This window comes from Oculina patagonica, chromosome 12, assembly GCF_052425735.1.
Source record: "Oculina patagonica isolate OP01 chromosome 12, crgOcupat, whole genome shotgun sequence".
NCBI lineage: Eukaryota > Metazoa > Cnidaria > Anthozoa > Scleractinia > Oculinidae > Oculina > Oculina patagonica.
The window spans coordinates 28,638,489-28,659,156 of NC_135769.1; the positions used below are offsets into that span (position 1 = coordinate 28,638,489).

Consider the following 20,668-nt stretch of genomic DNA (forward strand, 5'->3'; position numbering starts at 1 on the left):
TCATGAACAGTTGTCAGTGCCGAAGTTACCTAAAACTGCGTGACATAGCCCCTTTAAATTAGGCGACCCCACAAATAAACGCAGATCTTTTCTCACTGCAGATTCCACGCATGCATGTGTTTACTTACCTTTTGCTTTGCAGCTAAGGACGCTGAGCCAAAGTACTCAGATAGATCATTCTGTCTTCTCTCTCGAAACCCCAACCCGTGCCCTGCTGACTCGCCCAGCGTGCTATGCAAGATTTTAAGGATGGAGGGGGGGGGGAGGCTCCTGTTTGACAACAGGCCGATATATAATTTTAGAATTCCACTGTGGTGTTTATCCTGTCGATACTTTCAGAAATTACAATAAAAAACCCGGAGGGGAGGGGGTACTCGTGGAGTTCTGGCCGTAGTCCTGGGTGCACCGTCTAGCTCGCTATAGAGTCTTGTCTCGATGTCTGACAAAAAATAATTTTCACACATTAGAACTGGCAGTTTCCGTATCTGAAGCGGTAAATCGAGCTTTTCGCATCAAAAGTTTTGAGGAACCTGTTACGATCGACCGATCGGCACAACCGAATAGGACTGGGAACAAAATACAGATCAAAGATCTCTTCGAGATATCGACTTTTTTGCATGATTTTAGTATAAGTAGAAGGTTTATCCTGGGCATTGTTGTTCGAACATATCATGGAAGAATTCAAACGTCTTTCAGTTACGTTCAAGGAGGAAATGCTGTATTTGTCAGTCGCGACGGCTGGGTACTTTGCGACTCATATACTTTGGCTTGGTTAAAAATGGTAAACTTTGACGTTTGCTTTTAATCGAAATAGTTGTTTCCTTTCGAGTTAGAAAGATTTCTACTCGGCTTAATGCAGGGTTTCCGATAAAGGTTACGCACGACAGAGTTACCTTTTGCCTCGTCACGCAATCTTAACCCCACATTGAGAAGTAAATTTTCGTTTGGATACTACCAAAAGCCGCTTCTCCTCGCGTTATTCTTTAACTTACGGCTACACGTGCCATTTCTAACTTGTAATTTGTAATTTGTAACAATTGACCTCCGCTTGAGTCAACTGATCGTGAGAAATGCTTAATAAAATACTGAATTCCGCATCGGGGGCGGTGACGACTAGTGAGGAATTAACGGCCTCTAAAACGCCATAAAAACACAAAAGATCACACAAAAGACGAAAGGTAAGTGAACTTTATTTATCTAGCTTAGAGTAGATCAAAGTTTGGGATGAAAAGATGCGAAATTCAGTATTTTATGAAGCATTTCTCACGATCAGTTGACTCAAGCGGAGGTCAATCGTTACAAATTACGTCATGCGGTCTCAAACACAGAGACTTGTCTGCCTGTGTTGCAATTCTAAATTGTGCAACTCAGCAGAAATAATCAATTGTCAAGAAATGATTAGCAACGTTTTAGTGTGTGAAAGACTTGTACCAGTACAAATTTGCGTTAATTGTTAATCGGTTTAGGTTTAATTAATATTAGCGCCTAAAGACTTGTACCAGTACAAATTGCGTTCTTAATCGTTTTAAACTTCGTTGCCTTCGATCGCTGTTATGTCACGTAAGATTTGGCTACCCACGTTTTTAATTGTTATATAACATTTGTAAATTTGACAAGTCACGTTTTTTCTACAAGAACGGAAGTGTTGAAGCACAACTATAGAATGACTCTTTACAAGTCAAGCGCTTTGATCACCACAGCGGAAAGTATTCCCTTGAGAAATTAAAGTTTTAGCGTGTGAAAGACTTGTACCAGATTTGGGCTCTTCACGTTTTTAATTGTTATATAACATTTGTAAATTTGACAAGTCACGTTTTTTCTACAAAAACGGAAGTGTTGAAGCACAACTATAGAGTGACACTTTACAAGTCACGCGCTTTGATAACCCACAGAGGAAAGTATTCCCTTCAGAAATTAAAACAGTCCCTTGAGAGTTAACAAGAATGTGGTTCCTTCCGGTTCCACATTTACCCCCACTTAACTGCTATTCTCCTTCTTTTTGCTTGTAAACAAGCAAAAAAGTCGAAAAAAACTGAATGTTATTCTGTTGCACGGTTGCAGGCGGGTCCGGATAATCTGCGAGCCAGCGAGCCATTTCGGCTAGCCTACACTGTAAATAGCACATTGGTTAGCCTAAATAGCACTCTGGTTAGCCTACAGTTAGCTTAGGTAGCTTGCGGTTAGCCTTTTACATTGGGATTAGGGATTGGGTTAGCCTAAATACCACATTGGTTAGCCTTCATAGCACTCCGGTTAGCCTAAATAGTACTCTGATTAGCTTACAGTTAGTTTAGGTAGCTTGCGGTTAGCCTTTTATTGGGATTTGGGATTTCTGGCTTGCATGCCTCGCTGGCTCGCATGTTATCCTTTTTTTCGATCAGTGTAGAGTTTTACTCAGTATCTCTTCACTGACAAAAAGAAACGGAAAAGTTAATGTTTGGGATGTTCTAATCCTAAGTCACCTTTAAGCCTTGAAGCTTTAGAATGCATGCAATAATGTAACAAGTAATCAATCAAAAACATTCCAAAATGCAAGCCTCTCGAACACGCTCATCTAATTAAAAGAAACATTACTATACTTAACGGTTACGTTTGTTTGCCCTTTTCCGCGCCTGCAAACCTTACGGTTTCAAGAAAGTACAACCATTGACAAGTCAACAACCAACCACTACAGAAGTAAAGTATATACTTTCTCTGCGGATGTGCAGTCTATTTCTTTAAAATTATTTCAATATAAAATTTTCTCTAGATTACATTTGGCTGATTTATAACTTTAAAAAAATTATGAACTTTAAAGGCTTTGAATATGCATTAGTTACAATGTTATGTTGACCAACATTTAGCTGCTCAGAAATTACCCGTAACAGTTATTTGTGAAAAGTGGTACACCTTCCTTGCCCTCTGCATGCACTGCGTGCCTATCATGCACTTCCACTACTGAAAATTCAAATGTATCTCAAATGGGATACGATGTAGCTTGGTTGAGTCCACTCTTGATATTTTATATTCTTATTTTATTATTATGATTATTTATATTTTTTAACAAAACAGTTAAAAAATACTCTAAAACTAGTACGATTTGTTTGCATCAAACACCAAACATTAAGATTTCTGAGAAACCGAAACTAACTCTTTTCCTCAGGAACAGTTAGTGTCTACTGTTAGATAGTTTCTTTTTAGTATAAATCTACTAGCGTTCTATCACAAATGCTGTTCTCTAATTGGCTACACTACTCACTATCTATTCTGTTATATAGAACATGGAAAACCATCTTCTAGTAGGTAAATAGAAATCTCGAGCTCGTAATCTAATTGTTAAGTAATGCATGCAATATTTAGTGGTATCAAAAATAACTATTATCAGACATTGTTTAACTTTGCTGAAAGCAATTTTCAGGCGGTGTCAAAAATTAACACCATACAAGAGTTATCACAGATTAAAAACCATATCTAAACCATACACGATAGCAAGCACAGATTTTGCAGCAACGTTCAAAGAAGGTGGTACAGAATCATTGTGAAAATTTGCCAGACTGGTCCTTAATTTTTCCCTCTCGTCACACCTCAGATGCCATGACAGACACACCAAGTACGGAAGGAGATTCTCTGATAGCGCCGTCTGCAGGTTCTCCTTGATAGAAAGTGTATGCACAAGGGAGAGGATTCCAAGCTTTTGTGTTGATGTAGAACCTGGCCAAGTTAATTGGTCTTTTCTACACACCTTCACATATTCGTCATTTTCAGACATAAAAGAAGTTGTAATTTTCCTACTTTCGGAAGATACATTTTCTTCTCTGCTGTCAGAATCCAGTAGATATGGGGAAATCCATGTACTAAGTGATTTCTACATATCACCACTTTAAAAACGCCTAAAGAATTGCAATATTTTAGATCCCAGCTGTTTTCGTTGACGCGTATCGCGCGGGCGTGTGACAACTTACAGGTAAGATCTCTGTTTTTTCATTTGACGTCGTCAAATGTGTGGGCAAATTCGCCCTAATGTTTCAGGTTTTGGAAAAGTGGCGAAAATATTTCAAGTTTTCCCAAATTTGCCTTACGTTGCGTTACAGTCTACGTCATTTATTACGGTCTATGCTCTCATCGAAAATAGTACGACCAATGAGCGAGCAAGAATTCTATCAGTTATTGTCTAATAAATGACTAAGTTTGACTACGGTTCATAAATTGAAAACCATGTCTAAACCATTAACAAGGGCAAGTACAGATTTGGCAGCAACCTTCAAGGAAGGAGGTGCAGAAAAGTTGTGAAAATTTGCCAGACTGGTCCTTAATTTTTCTCTCTCGTCACACTTTAGGTGCCATGACAGACACACCAAGTATGGAAGGAGATTCTCAGATAGCGCCAACTGCTGGTTCTCCTTGATTGAAAGCATGTGCACCAGGGAAAAGATCCCAAGTTTTTGTGTTGATGTGGAACCTAGCCATTGGTCTTTCTTGCCTGCTATCGCACAGTGTTTGTTTCCAGAGTCTGAATTTTCAATTGCCATGCCCTCAGATGTACGCAGGGTGTTGAGAGCGGCAAACTGACCTTTAACCCTTCTACCTTTAGAACTTGTCTGATCAGAAAGGTTTTCTTCTTTGTTGTCTAAGCTTAAAGTTGGGTATAAACGTTTCTGTAATTCCTCCATATCAGCCTCTCCAGTTTCAACCAGTCCCATTTTGGCGGTTTCTGATTGCTTTCTTTCAAGAATACACTGAGCCCCTTCACTTTCTTGACCATCACATTTTAGGCCATTGATTTGGTCACAGTAATATTCTTTTCCTGCGGCAAAGGCAAGATGAACCAGTGGAACCATTGTTATCCAAACAAACTGGTTTTCTTCCTCCCATTTTGAGATCTCGCTGGGAACATGCTTGTTCAGGAACATGTCAATAAGTTCATCTATTGCAACACAAGAGTCTCTGTCCAGCTTGACCAGAGGAGCTGAACGCATTCTAGCCAGGAACAGACAACAGTAGTACCTGGAAAAGAGACATTAACACCACGAATTAATGATGAGAAATTATTACCTGACACACACCAATGACAAGATCCTCTAGTTCTCTGCATGCATTGCAGTCCTATGATCTTAGATATATCAAGCTCTCTGCACGAATGCAAGCCTATGATGCCAGATAATAGCTTCAATCTTGGCCAATAGTCCTGGCACACTTCACCATTTTGCATACAAAATTGTTTGATATCTTCACCTCCTGTTCCCCACACGTAGCAAAATGTTAATGCTGACCCATCTTAGCCAAGCCCAGACTCTAAAGCGGCCTTCACACGACAAAGTGAAGTTGGCAAACTCAAGTTGGTGTGTGTGATTGACACAACAACAGTTGGCAAACAGGTTGGCAAACTGTTGGTGAGAATAGAGACAAGTTCTATTTTGTTGCCAACAGTTGGCCAACTTGTCTGCCGTTGTTGCGTCGTTCACACACACCAACTTGAGTTTGCCAACACGAGTTGGCCAATAGTTTGTCGTGTGAAGGCCGCTTAACATTGTTTTAGGGGAATTGAGGGTTGGGGAATTAAATAATGAATTCAGTTTAAATGTGATGCCTCCCAGCCCCACCACAGTTAAAAGCAAGTTCCAACACCTCCCACCTTAGTGGTGTATTGCCGTCCTTATCAGTCAGAAGCCTCTTTGTGATATTTATCATTTTTTCCAGTGCTCCACAATCCACCAATGGTTGGGCAGATTTGACATTGAATGTGCAGTAAAACTGAGTGCAAGCAGCCACCTGGCTTGAAAACAGTGAATATCCTGCAGGCTCTGATTGGCATCTGTCTATCATAAAGGTTAGCTTGTCAATCAGTGGTGACATTTTTGACACTTCCTCCTGGATGTTGGAATCGCACTCAACGAATCTAGATTAAAAAAATAGAGGAAAGAATCAATTTTAAGGATGAAATATCATGTACAGCATATGGACACGGAGAGCTAATATTCGTTGCGAGAGAAGATCTGACTGTGAAGTCAAAATCTGGATCCAGCATCATGAACATTCATTGTACCCTAGGTAGACAAGAGGCCAAAACAACATCACCCAACAGCCACCAAAACATCAACCAATACGTAACCACAATACCACAACAGTACACAAGGTCAAGTCATCCTACTACTGCATTCCAACCCATCATGACATGGCTTAATTATACTTATACTAGTTTATTGATTGTATCATTATTGTCATGCGAACATGAGCCCTGGCTCGGAATAGAGGGCAACCTCATCCCGCGCAGAATTAAAAATTATGATGATGATGATTCAGAGGAACTCTGATGTTTGTCACTGTCGTCAATCACAATTATGGCGACAGCCAACGAACCTGACAAACAGAAAAAACGCAAAAACTACCAATCACAAATGATAGACGTGACCTTTGACCTCACTGAAGTGAACTTTTGTTTCCTGAGAGGTCCGCTTAGATGATTGACAGCAGCGAAAAACGTAAACCGTTGGTTGCAGTTCAGAGTTTGAATTTCAGAGTTCGCATGTAAATGAAGACTGCAATAACTCACCCTCCACAGCATCCAATTGCCTTCTCATTCACACCAACAATTATGCTGGCTATGTCAATGTGGCCAGTCTCCTCAAGTGGGCATGGCTGAAGCAAGAGAGCGTCAACTGTCAAGGGAAAGACATCCTTTGACACAAGAAACTTCTGATCCTGAGGTGTCTCGCCGAAAAACCACAAAAAGCTGAGACAGCACAACTGAAGAACAAGTTGTTCTTGATTAACATGGTGTTTGAGCTGATATTCAACCTCTGAAATTTCATTTCTGTTGGTCAAAATAACAGCCACACAGGTTATTTTAGTAATATAAGTCATATTCAGTGTATTCCCAAATGTCTCTGTTAATATACGGCTCAGGGCAAAAACCAGACCAGAACTTTTAATCGCCAAGGATGGAAAGTTGGTTGCATTGGCAACCAGTGAGTCGCAATTTGGAGCCCTGCATAGCTATAAAAAATTTCATGATTTTGATTGGTTTGGCATGTGCCTATTTTTCCTGTAATTGGCGCACAATCACATGGCTGTCCAATTACAAAATCACACGGCTGTCCAATCACTCACTTACAAGTTTTTGTAATTGGATACTTGTTACTGGACACCAATGCTATTGACACGCCCATCACAGTCACTCAAGGCTGGTCACGATATTTTGTTTTCTGATTACTCATGAAGGCCATATAGTGTGGGGACACAGAGGAGAAACGAACGGAAAACAGGAGGGACGACGAAGAAAGACGGAACGACCACGGGAGTTGTCCGTGACTGAGCTCCTGTAAGTGGTTTCTTCTTAGCTTGCTGTTTTCGTACTGTTTGTAAAATTGATTAAATACACCTTTGACTTTTTCAATCAAAAGAGGTTCTGAGAGCCTTTTCTAACCTCAGAATTTTGTTATTGATACAATTAATTAGTACTCTGCTGTCAAGATTGTGGCTGGACAACGAGCCGCCATTCGAGGTTGGCCGAGGTTCAGGGCGCTGTGCACTCAGCAGCCTCCCACGCAGCTGTTCACCCCTAAAATGGCTGCATGGGAGGCTATGCACTCAGCTGATTTTGAAATTACTTGCCTTTAAAGGGACTGTGTCACAGATGAGGTACGTTTATTCGATTAAGTTTTGCCAAATGCACGCTATGAAACTTAATGTTTACGAAGAAAATACGTTTGTGGATCTAAATGACAAAACCATAGTTTCATTGCAACCAAATATGTCTCCCGGACGTAATAATTTAAAGTTAAAAGCAAACGAGATTAACTTTAAAAGCTGTTCAGCCTAACAGTATTTCAAAAACCCATATCGCAATCCGTTTCAATCTTTGTCACTTTTGGCCATCTGTACCTTCTTTTGTATTTGCTGTGTTACTGAAAGGTTGCTTAACTGCTTTAAGCGGTTATTTTTATATTTTACTGAATTTGGTGGCCATTTCCTAAGCCTAATTTTGGCTAAAATCCGTGGCACAGCTCCTTTAAGCCCAATCATTACTTATATGGTCACTTATTTCAAACTTGAATTACAAGAACTCACAAGTTGGAATCATTCTCAGGATGTCCAACCGTGTACAGTTGCCGTGAAAATTTAAACACCTCCAAGAATGCGTCAAATCCTCCCTCTTGAACGAAAAAGTGTCTTTGAGCAACGGATCTCAAACACTTCCATGGGAAGAAAAATGAAGCCAGTCCCTGCACTGCATACACAGGATCGTAATACAAACATCTTAAGCGGCTGGAGCCCTCTTTCATTTCAGGAAGCTGTCTTTGAAAATCTTCGACAATCTCCTGAGCGGCGTTCTCCAGCTCATACATTAGTTCTCTCATTCCTGTTATATCCACTGCAGCAAGAAACTGCAGTTTAAAACAGTCACCCTCCCGGAAATACAATCTGCTGAGAGGCATGTCATCGTCTGTTATCGGCTGTCCTTGATAAAACAGTTGTTGATCACAAACTGGTGCTTGAATAGCGTCCTGAATAGCGTACTTTACATCTCTGATGCTTGTGGTATCAAAATCAGAGCAAAGAAACTTTGTTCTGCCGGTTTCGCTGTTGTCCTCGCAGCTGTAGTCTACGTAAACGTCCATGTTTCATGTTAATGGCACACAGCGAGTTTCCTTTCTAATCTTCTCATAGAAGTAAAGTTGTACATCAAGAAGACTTATCTACGTTTGTTGCTACAAATTGTTGAAATACGAATGATGTTTGATGCAAAAAATTTATATCCTGGTTAGCTAAGTCTTGTGGAATTCTTTCCGCATTCAGTCTCTTTCCCAAAGCACGTCCAAGTAAAGTTGTACATCAAGAAGACTTATACACGTTTTGTTCCTAACAACCGTTGAAATACGAATGATGTTTGATGCAAAAAATATATATCCTGCTTAGCTAAGTCTTGTGGAACTTTTTCCGCATTCGGCCTCTTTCCCAGAGCACGTCCAAGTAAAATTGTACATTAATTAAGAAGACTTATATACGATTTTTTGCTAACAAGTGTTGAAATACGAATGATGTTTGATGCAAAAAATATATATCCTGCTTAGCTAAGTTTGTGGAACTTTTTCCGCATTCAGCCCCCCAGAGCACGTCAAGTAAAATTTACTTATTAAGAAGCTATTACGATTTTTTGCTAACAAGTGTTGAAATACGAATGATGTTTGATGCAAAAAATATATATCCTGCTTAGCTAAGTCTTGTGGAACTTTTTCCGCATTCAGCCTCTTTCCCAGAGCACGTCCAAGTAAAATTGTACATTAATTAAGAAGACTTATATACGATTTTTTGCTAACAAGTGTTGAAATACGAATGATGTTTGATGCAAAAAATATATATCCTGCTTAGCTAAGTCTTGTGGAACTTTTTCCGCATTCAGCCTCTTTCCCAGAGCACGTCCAACCTCGTAGCTTGCGCAGTAAGGAACGAAGACTCGAGGTGCGAGATCGAGTGCACGTACATTAAAAATGTATAACGCGCCCTTTTCATAGCAATATGCTCAAAAACGCGTTACAATACTATAAATATTAAAAGGAAAATAAAGAAACTCAAATGTACATAGTAATTTAAGGTAACAATAAATAACACTAAAAATTAAAAAAACACTTGATGATTTCATAATAGGTTAAAAATTGGTTAAAAAATTACATAATAAAAGAAGTGTAAAAAGATGCGTTTTAGCTCGAAATTGTCCTCACGTCGACGGATGTGAAGGGGGAGATCGTTTCATAAGTTAAGATTTCTGCCATTTAGGTAGTTAACGTGACACCAATAATTCTAAGATAATAAAGCTGAATGGCTATGCACAGCAAAAACCTAAAAACTGGAAAAAAAATTACATTACATCAAAGGCTCTATGACTGAGAATTTCCAAAATTGTAACAGTTGGCTGAGAAATGACGATTTTTCAACTGTCTAGCTGAAAATAAGATCTGTTTAATGTAGGTGACAGTTAAAATATGGGTAAGATGCTAACTAATAAGTCAGAAATAGTCAAAATTATACATGTAACTGAAAACTGTGTGCCTAGCAGTCCATCGAGACCGGGGGGCTCGAAACTTTGTAGAACTCTTTACGATTGTCAGTGTTTGATATTAAGAAATTCCGGGAAGAAATTCTACCGAATAATACAAGAATGTGCTAGCGATCGCTAACAGTCCGAGCAATTTGTAAATAACATATAAAGCTTGTATATACCCGTTTCGCAAACCACTGTTTGGTTTTGTATGTCAAGCATCTTCGAAATAAAGCAAACATTCTCATTGAAAACCGTCTGAAAGGCTGTTTTGTTTTACGTTTTAAAATTGTCACGCAGTGCGTGACAACATAAACGCGGAAGTTTGAGGAGAAAGTGCGTTGAATAATTTTGTTCGCGTATTGGACCTAAGAGTCGCTCTGTTACGTGTAAATACTTAACCTTGGGACCAACCTTTCCCTCCTCTTACCCTTTCCGTGCCAGCAAACACGTGTCACACCTCTCTCCTCCGCAGAGGCTCCTTCAGTGGGGGAAAAACACGAAAAATGGGGGAAGGGGAACACGAAAAATAAAAAAATTGGGGAAGCGTGGGGAACGACGGGTAGGGCGAAGCGGCGGGAGCAAGCCTCTCTCCTTCCCTTTTCCCTTCCCAGTGTCCCCCGCACGCTTTCGTTTCGATTCTCTCCAGGCTCCGCGCGCTTACTTTCACCTCTCTCCATTTCCCAGCCCGTACGGAACACGAAAGAGGCCTCTGCGGAGGAGAGAGGCATTTGAGCGATTTCGAAGGGACACACGTCCCCAGAGCCCACAATCCTTCTGGTCTGCGCCGGTGCCAGGGATCGAGCGTATCATGTAACTATCATATTCCGCCCAGCCCCTGAGGAAGGTTTGTATTGCAAACCAAAATATAGGGCAAAGTTTTTTCAATACATTTTAGTTGTTTTATCCATTTTGTTTATTTTTGAAAGCTTTAGCCGTCAGGAACAGTTTGCCGTCTACATTTTCCGTTTTAACTAAGTTACTGATCCAGTTCTTCAAGAGATCGAGTGTCACAGCGGATTTTGAGAGAATCAATATCCGCTTGGGAATTTTGACCCCCCGGACAATATCCGCTAGCCGATAATGATCCCCCTTCGCCGAATTTGTCCCCCCCCTCAAAAATTGTTATTTGCACCACTCATCGCTGTGATATTGCAGATTTTTATTATAACTACATATTTTTATTATTCATCATCATCGATCCTTTTCGCGCCATTGGACGCATAAGGCCTCATTTTTTTTTTTTTTTTTTATTACACTACATATTTTTATTATAACTACCATATAGTGGCCTCTGGGGACTAGAATGGACCGAATGACATTTAATAACGAAGCGAAGTACGCGCGCATGTCTACAAACGTGACGCAATCACGCAACCGAATTTGGCGGGTAATAAAGACGGGCGAGTTTTGATATTATGACGTCCTGGCATAATAATTCATAATTTGAAAACCATGTCTAAACCATTAACAAGAGCAAGCACGGATTTGGCAGCAACTTTCAAAGAAGGAGGTGTGGTAGCATTGTGAAAATTTGCCAGACTGGTCATTAATTTTTCTCTCTCATCACACCTCAGGTGCCATGACAGACACACCAAGTATGATAGGAGATTCTCTGATAGCGCCAACTTCTGGTTCTCCTTGATTGAAAGCATGTGCACCAGAGAAAAGATCCCAAGTTTTAGTGTTGATGTGGAACCTGGCCACGTAAATTGGTCTTTCTTGCCTGCTATCGCACAATTTTTGTTTCCAGACACTGAAGTATCAATTGCCATGCTCCCAAACGTATCACACAGGGTGTTGGGAGTGGCAAGCCGACCTTCAACCCTTCCTTGTTTGCAACTTGTCTGTTCGGAAAGGTTGTCTAAGCTTAAATGTGGGTTAAAACAATCCTCTTTATCAGCCTCTCCAGTTTCATCCAGTTCCGTTATAGTGGTACTTGACTGAGATTCACTTCCTTGGCCATCATATTTTAAGTAATTGATTTTGTCACAGTAATATTCTTTTCCTGCTGCAAAGGCGAGATGAACCAGTGGCACCATTGTTATCCAAACAATAGAGTTTTCTTCCTCCCATTTTGAGATCTCGCTGGGGATATGCTGGTTTAGGAACATGTCAATAAATATATCTATAGCAATACAAGTGGCTCTGTCCAGCGTGACCAGAGGAGCTGAACGCATTCTAGCCAGGAACAGACAACAGTAGTACCTGACAGAAACATTAACACCATGAGAATTGATGAACATTTTAAAAATCACCTTGAATGATGCATACGGGGAAAGAGCGTTTGCTGTGGCGGCCCCAAGATTGTGGAACTTGACCCCACAAGAACTCAGATCGAGTGCTTCCATTGACATTTTAAAGAAACATTTAAAAACGTACCTTTTTAAGCAAGCTTTTAAATTATTTTATTTTTTAGGTACATTTGAACCTATATTTGTAAATTCCGTTTTTTAAATTTTTAGAGTTTTTAACTTTTTAACATCATTTTATAAATATTTTTAATGTAAAGCGTCATGGACAATTAGTGGATTTCGGCGCTATATAAATACTTTTATTATTTTTATTATTATGCATACTAGTCTCTAACTATTCTACAGTATATCGTCCTACCTTTGAGGTGTTTCGCTGTCCTTATCAGTCAGAAGTTTTTTTGTGATATTAATCATTCTATCCAATGCTCCACAATCTACCAGTGGTTGGGCAGATTTGAGATTGAAAGTACAGCAAAACAGAGTGATAGAAGCCACCTCACTTGAATACAGTGAATATCCTGCAGGCTCTGATTGGCACCTGTCTATCATAAAGATTAACTTGTCAATCAGTGGTGACATTTTCGACACTTCCTCCTGGATGTTGGAATCATACTCTATCAAACTAAAGAAAAAAAAATAACACAAAAGAAAGAATTGAAGTATAAAAAGGTTCAAAGTATGAAAGAGTATCCTGTAGAGTTACTTGTCTAAATTGGTTGAGTGCCAACCAAATATTGTTCAAGTGCATCAGCAGTCCATCAAGCATCAACTAGGCATCAGTACAATGTGAACTCAAACATATTAGAGTTCTGCCTTGTAGGAGATGAATCAACTAATAGGAATGGTGGGATATTGGTCATCTATTGGTCAACAGGTCTCCACCCAGGTGTATAAATGGGTACTGGCAAATTTAATGCTGGTGGTTACCCTGCAATGGACTAACACCCCATCCAGGAAGGTGTAGAAATAATACTCCTATCGGTAGTCACTGAATGCTATGGAAGCCAGTTTAAGCTTTGGCCTAATGGGCCAGTTGGCCCAAACAAAGACCTAACCTATAATTACTGGTTGACTGTTAGTGGTATATTGACGATAATACAGAGATAAACCAACGAGATCAACCAACAAATTGTCCAATTGATGCACAACTGAGAATTATGCAAAACTTACTCAATATGTTCATGGGATGTTAGCTGACATGTTGGCCAATATCAACTGACAGTCAGTCCCGGGGGGGGGGGGGCGGGGGGATGTACCCTGTTTAAGACAGAATGCCAATTTTTGAGACATAAACGAGAACCTCACTGGCTTTGTTGTAATCGTGAGCTAAGTATCAATGCCGAAATCAACGTAAGTCAGCAATATGGAAGGATTTGTGAAAATTCGGTTTTTGGCTAAATTTGTATCAATACCCCATTCCCTCTATAGCGCGCGCCTGCAGGGAATCACGGTAGTTGTATTCATCAAACCATGCGCGAGACTCAGCAACGTGCATCGCTGCTGAGTCTTGATGAATACAACTACCGTGATTCCCTGCAGGCGCGCGCTATAGAAGGACTCGGCTATTTACACCTCTGCGGGCATATAAGCCTATCTTGTTTGACATTGGTCCCTGTAAGGATACCTCGTTTAAGACAAAAAGGGGGGAAATATATACCCGTTCAAGACAAAAAAGCCTGAAAACCATACCATATCGGGCCGCACTTCCCCCTAGAGCCCATATAAGGGAGTAACCCCCTCCCCTCCCCCTCCCCCGGGCAGTCAGCTAACACTACCTTTTGAAATAATTCAATTTGTCCCTTGATTATGATAATTTAACTAGCATTTCTGTGCTTCTCAATAGGCACACACATACTTCATTTGCTGGGTTTACTCACCCTCCACAGCATCCAAGTGCATTCTCGTTTATACCAACAATCCTCAATTTAGCTAGGTCAATGTGGTCAGTATCCTCAGGGGGATATGGCTGAAGTAAGAGAGCGTCAACCATCAGGGAAAAGACATCCTTTGACAAAAGAAACTTCAGATCCTGAGATGTCTCACCAAATGCCCTTAAAAAGCCCAAACAGCAGAACTGAAGAAGCAGTTGGCCTTGATTAAAGAGGCGTTGGAGTTGAACTAGATTTCTGGTAGCTACTTCTGAATTTTCATCTCTGTTGGTAAAAAAAAAACAGCCACAAGGTTATTTTAGAGGACATTAAAGCTGATTTCCAGTCCGTACTGCGCAGACTCGGGGTTTGTTTTCGTTTTTGTTTTGAATTCGTTGAAACGTTACACTTCGGTGACAGCATACATGAAGTTTTTTAGTCCGCCATTACAGTTCGTTTCGTTTAAGAATTTCCGATGAGTTGAAACGTCGGTTTGAAATAGCATCAAGGTTCCTCTACTCGTTATTATCTGTTCTGCAAGGATATCTGGCGTTAATTATGAAGAAAAATGTAAGTTTGTCATGGAATTTTTAGTTTTTTTAGAATTTTTAGAATTTTTAGTTTTTTTGTAAACATTCGTTCGTGTGGGCTTACATAAACATTGCAGCCGAGATTGCGCAGTACGGACTGGAATTCATCTTTAACATGTTCCTAAATCGCTTTTTTTACATTGCATATGATTTCCTTTTTAACAGCCGTCCCGCTTCCCTAAAAAAAAAAATTGGCGAGATCCTTGTTTTAAAATTCAAGACCAAGGCTTTAAAGATGAAACAATTTCCTAACCTGTGTTAGATAATCTGAAGGCTTCGTAACCTTTGTTGATCTCCATTACTCCAAGTGCTTCAGCCACATTTTTTTAAGACAGAGAAATTATAAATGCAAAGAATTACGATAAAAAGACTTAGAAATTTAATGCAAGAAACCAAATGGAACCTGCCATAGCTCTCCACTTCTTATAATCAAGTCAATCAAGTCATTTCACTTTCAAATATTTTTCTGACAGCTTGCTTGATGTGTCCTTTGCAACAAATTGGCTCAGTTTGATTATAAGATGAGCAAATAACCTTTTTTTTTTTAAATTTAGTTAAGTTCAGCTTCAAGTGGACTTTCCTTTGTACCAATGACAAGTACCAGCAAAGTTACGAGACTTCTTCCAAGACAGAAGGGAGGCGCGGTGGCCTAATGGTTAGTGTACCGGACTCCAGAATGAGTGGATCTGGGTTTGAGCCCTGGCCAGGGTCATTGCGTTGTGTTCTTGGGTAAGACACTTTATTTCCATAGTGCCTCTCTCTATAAATGGGTACCGGCGACATAATGCTGGGGGGGGGGGGGGTACCCTGCGATGGACTAGCTAGCATCCCATTCAGGGGGGAGTAGAAATTCTCTTAGCCGCTTAATGCTACCGAAACTGGGATAAGCCCCGGCAGTATGGGCCGCATGGCTCAAGGCTTCCCTTTCAAGACGAAAGTTTTCAAAATTTGAGATTCTGAGACCTTTATCATGATTCAAATAAGTAGGAGTTTTCAAGAGCATGTTTCTAAAAGCCCAGATCTTGAGACTTGGCCTAAAATTGCTGGAACTCAAGTTAATTTAGGTGACCAATCAATACCCCTAATTTCTTGTCGAATGCGGCTTCCGTTCATATGTCAAACCTTTGTGTTTGCAGTTTCAATTTATAAAGGTGATAATGCTAAAATAGCTTTTACACAGGCAAGAATCTTGGAGTCCTCTTGAGTTTCATGATTTTACCATGACTCACAATTTTTAGTTCAATCTCAAGGTCACACGAAGAGACACAAAAATCTCACTAAAACACAAGCTGTAAACAAACAATTTCCTTGTATAATGTCATGTTTGGCTTACTAAGGCAGATGTCTTGTGCCAATTCTGTGTCAATCCATAATCAGTAATTGCAACTTGCAAAAAAATTTGTTGATTTGTTTCACATTATTTTCAAGCTAGTGCTAGAACATCATGATATTTCAAAGGTTCGTTCAGAGTTTTAGCATGTTTGGTTCATAAGGTTTGTAGAATTTTGGACGGAAAGTCAGGAGAAAGAAGCTTTTTCCTAAACATGAAGAAAATCATCCCGGCAATGTTGTTGACAAACGGTTTTCCATTAAAAACACTGGTCGGTTCTAAAAAATGCAAGTCTGGGATAGGGTAGGGATTTTTGGTGTCTGGTCTACAATAGGGTTACAATAGGGTTTGGTATAGGGTTAGGGTTTCAAAGTTTCAGCAGCACACATCCACCCAAAAATATACAAAGTACTCCCCTTCTCCCACCCCCTTGCAGGACGCATCCTCACATCACATGTTTAGACAAATGCACGAAGTAGTGCTTATGCACCTGTCAATGTTAAGCCCCAGGGTAGGGGGGAACCCACGGGAATTTGACATCGAGAAGCTCTCCCAGGGTAGGGATTTTGACATCTAAAATGGTCTGCTGGGTTAGCAATTTAAAAGGAGATATGTGAAATTTGACATTCACTAAGTGCCCAGGGGTGGGGAGGTCGACTCTGGGTTCCAAAAAATGTCAAAAACCCCTGGGTCTGCTCACCACCCCCCCCCCCCCACACCCTATGGCTTAAAGCTGATTTCCAGTCCGTAGTGCGCAGACTCGGGGTTTGTTTTCATTTTTGTTTTGAATTTGTTGAAACGTTACACTTCGGTGACAGCATACATGAAGTTTTTTAGTCCGCCATTACACTTCGTTTACTTCAATAATTTCCGATGAGCTGAAACGACGGTTTGAAATAGCGTCAAGGTTCCTCTACTCGTTATTATTTGTTCTGCAAGGATATCTGGCGTTAATAATGAAGAAAAAGGTAAGTTTGTCGCGGAATTTTTAGTTTTGCTTGTAAACATTCCTTCGTGTTGGGCTCCGATAAACATTGCAGCCGAGATTGCGCAGTACGGACTGGAATTCATCTTTAACATTGACAGGTGCATTACTATTAAGTTATAACTATTGCAGCAAGAACTCACACATTTAAATCATGGTAGTGTTGCCATGAAAATTTGAACACCTCAAAAAATGCGTCAAATCCTTCCTCTTGAACGAAGAAGTGTCTTTGAGCAACGGTTCTTAAACACTTCCATGGGGAGAAATAGGAATATGTTAGTTGTTGTATTGCCCGACATGCATTGATTTGTTGATCAGAGAAATCACGAAACCTCCTTAGATCCCTTAGGCTTTCGGGGTCGTTTTTTATATTTAAAACTGAAAGATGTCCGTTGAGTTTTTTACAAATCTCCTGAGCGAAGTTCTTCAGCACATTTAGTCTTTCTGTCATTCCGGTTATGTCCGCTGCAGCGAGAAACTGCAGTTTAAAACAGTCACCCTCCCGGAAATACAATCTGCTGAGAGGCATGTCATCGTCTGTTACCGGCTGTCCTTGATAAAACAGTTGTTGATCACAAACTGGTGCTTGAATAGCGTCCTGAATAGCGTACTTTACATCTCTGATGCTTGTGGTATCAAAGTCAGAGACAGTAAGCTTCGTTCTGCCAGTTTCGCTGTTGTGTTTGCAGCTGTAGTCCACGAAAAAGTCCATGATCGATGTGATCGAACTCCAAGTTGTCTATTTCTGAGCTTATCATAAAAGTCGTTCGTCAAGAAGACTTGGTGCACGCCTTGGAAAGACGTTTTCGTAAGCTGAAATGACAATGGAACCCCGGGAATGGAACCTATGTTTTCCCGCATTTGAGCGAAGAGACATACTTTTGAGCGATTACGTCCCGAGAGCCCACAATCCTTCTGGTCTGCGCCGGCGCCAGAAATCGAGCATAAATACGTCATGTAACTATCATATTCCGCCCAGCCCCTGAGGAAGGTTTTTAAAAATACCGTAATGATTCGATTCAGCGCCCAGGGCGCTTATTTACTTTTGGCACCTCAAGGGTGGGCGCTTATTCGGGACAGGGCGCTTATTTAATTTTTTGAGAAACAACCAAATGTATCTAACAATAACCGAAAATGTAACAGTCAGAAATTGTTAAAAATTCAGTTACTTTTAAAATAATTGTTAATTTTAGCAGTAAATATTTTCACGAACTGTACGGTGAACGGTCAGGAGTTTATCTAGTTGGCGTCAATGACTTCAGTAGGGGCAGTTACTCAATAGGGGCACTTATTAGAATAGGTGCTTATAAGAATGGAGGCGCTAATTAGAATGGGGCGCTTATTGGAATAGGGGCGCTTATTTACAAAAACACATTCGAAGGGGGGCGCTTATTCGGAAGGGGGCGCTTATTGGAAGGAGGGCGCTAAATCGAATCATTACGGTATAGACAATATAGGGCAAAGTTTTTTCAATACATTTTAGCTGTTTTATCCATTTTGTTTATTTTTGACCGCTTTAGCCGTCGGGATCAGTTTGCCGTCAATATTTTACCGTCTACATTCGCAATCGCGTGTACAACTCCGTCATGGAGTTACTGATTCAGGGCTTCAAGAGAACATCCGGCACCAGTCATCGCTTTGTCGCTGTGATATTGCAAAATATTATTATAACTATCATATAGTGGGCGCTGGGGACGAAAATGGACCGAATGACATTTTTACGGGGCAGAGTACGCATTTTTACAAACGTGACGCAATCAGGCAACCGAATTTGAAAACCGACTTGAAAAGACGGGCGAGTTTTGTGGAGATTTTTCGTCGCCTGTTAATCAAGAAATAACATAATCACATCATACGCATCAGTTATTTTCAGGACATTTGTCAAAAAATTAACGTAAATAAAAAGTAGCTGACAACTTGTTTTTGAAACTGCAGCTTACATTTTTTTGACATACAGAAGCAATGAGAGTGAGCTGAATTAACATTGTGAGGATCTGTTGGAACTGAAATAAATGTGATACAGTACGTAGTTATGGAGTCACAAAGATGCACATTATACGTTTTCTTCATAGATCTTCTCAATTGAACAACAATTTTTTTTTTTAGATTTCCCGTTCTTGTTTCAACAAAGTTGCGTTACATTGTAGCGTGACATCCGATAAACGACATACGATACATGCTAGACTCTCTGTCTACCGGTATGCATTGCGAGCGTTTGTTTTTGTTTTGATTCTGTCAAGAAAGATCTGGGGCATTTGGTCGTCTAAATAAAATTTACCGGTGGAAACAGGTATTAAGTGTTTGCTTCTGAGTTCATTTGGCTAGCTAAGAACTACAGCATTGTGAAATGAAGACTCCGCTTCGTGAAGTCGCAAGTAGCGACAAACCCCTGCCGACGTACGCGTCATTGACAATGGACAAACAGATCCACAAGATAAATTTGCTTTTTATTTGCTTTTAGAAGCACAAATACAGAATATACAGTAGTGACTGTGCCTAAAATTAAGAACAATGAACATTACTTTATTCTACAGATGCTTTCGTTGGCGATTTCGAAACCGCGGTTTGGAATCCTTATGGATATGGATATCCGGTAACGTACAGATCCTCAAATGTTTTCACTTGGATCTTTTTGCAATAAAAGGTTTCTATTGCCAGGAATAAAACACAGCAAAGAAAGCACCTTTCATCGAACTATTTCAAGTAACCTCCGCCAGAGTTAACGTGGTAACGGCATTGAAGGAAACTACTGGAAATGCGAAGATTGATAGATTGATTCGTGTCAATTGTGTGTAGTAAACTGGAGCGTTTATCTTCTTTGTTTTTACACTGCTACTGGACTGATCTGCTCAAGTAAATAACGCTGAAATCCTCTGCCTTTCGACACCTAGCTTTTACGGCCCTTTTTAGAACCCGCCAATGTTGCGAACACATCTTGATAAACATACACGCGTTTGGGACGTTTGCTGAATCCCAAGATCTGTTGCAAACGAAACGATCCGTACAAAATATTCCCTCTTTTAAAAGTTACGATGTTCAAACTGTCTAAGAACAGCAATAGTATTTTGAAAACCCTGCTCGATTACACAGATTGGAACAGGCTACGACGAATCACTTCAAAACAAAGGTTTCATATCATACGAAACCTCGTTTCGAGGCGCGCAATGCATACCGGTCGACTTAGAGTCTAAATCTAATAGAACTTATCGAATACAATTAGTCTCTTTCGTTTATATTTTGTATTGTTCCTTTCTTACTGCAAGGGAGTATTTTACTTCGTGTGGCTCGCGGCAATTTTTCTTCGCGAAACATTTCTTCCAGTCGCTAGTTCCCAGTCCTATTCGGTTCTATTGATCGGTCGATCGCAACAGAAAAACAAAAAAAAAAATCTCGATGATTTGGTAAGTGCAGAATGCAATATGGAATAATTGAAAGTATGATGTTTTATATATGTTCGTGTTTATTTGCTTTATTTTACTTTCGGAGAAACTGTTCACAGGCTACTTGTATTCTTTCCCAGGTGTTCCTTAGGGAGGCGCGGTGGTCTAATGGTTAGCGCGCCGGACTCCGGAGCGAGCGTTCCGGGTTCGAGCCCTGGCCGGGGTCACTGTGTTGTGTTCTTGGG

At 40.3% G+C, this 20,668-nt stretch overlaps 2 protein-coding genes across 2 annotated transcripts; both read right to left on the minus strand.

Moving 5' to 3' along the window:
• Positions 1–3,411: 3,411 nt before the first annotated feature.
• LOC144631276 (uncharacterized) lies at positions 3,412–17,908 on the minus strand. The gene is made up of 6 exons (XM_078489668.1): positions 17,187–17,908; positions 14,148–14,423; positions 12,629–12,892; positions 6,530–6,790; positions 5,612–5,875; positions 3,412–4,983 (listed from the first exon to the last, which is right to left on the minus strand). The coding sequence occupies exons 1-6, from the start codon at positions 17,753–17,755 to the stop codon at positions 4,179–4,181; spliced, it is 2,439 nt and encodes an 812-aa protein (XP_078345794.1). The 5' UTR covers positions 17,756–17,908; the 3' UTR covers positions 3,412–4,178.
• Positions 7,304–8,911, minus strand: LOC144631277 (uncharacterized). The gene has a single exon (XM_078489669.1). The coding sequence runs from the start codon at positions 8,595–8,597 to the stop codon at positions 8,043–8,045; it is 555 nt and encodes a 184-aa protein (XP_078345795.1). The 5' UTR covers positions 8,598–8,911; the 3' UTR covers positions 7,304–8,042.
• Positions 17,909–20,668: the final 2,760 nt, after the last annotated feature.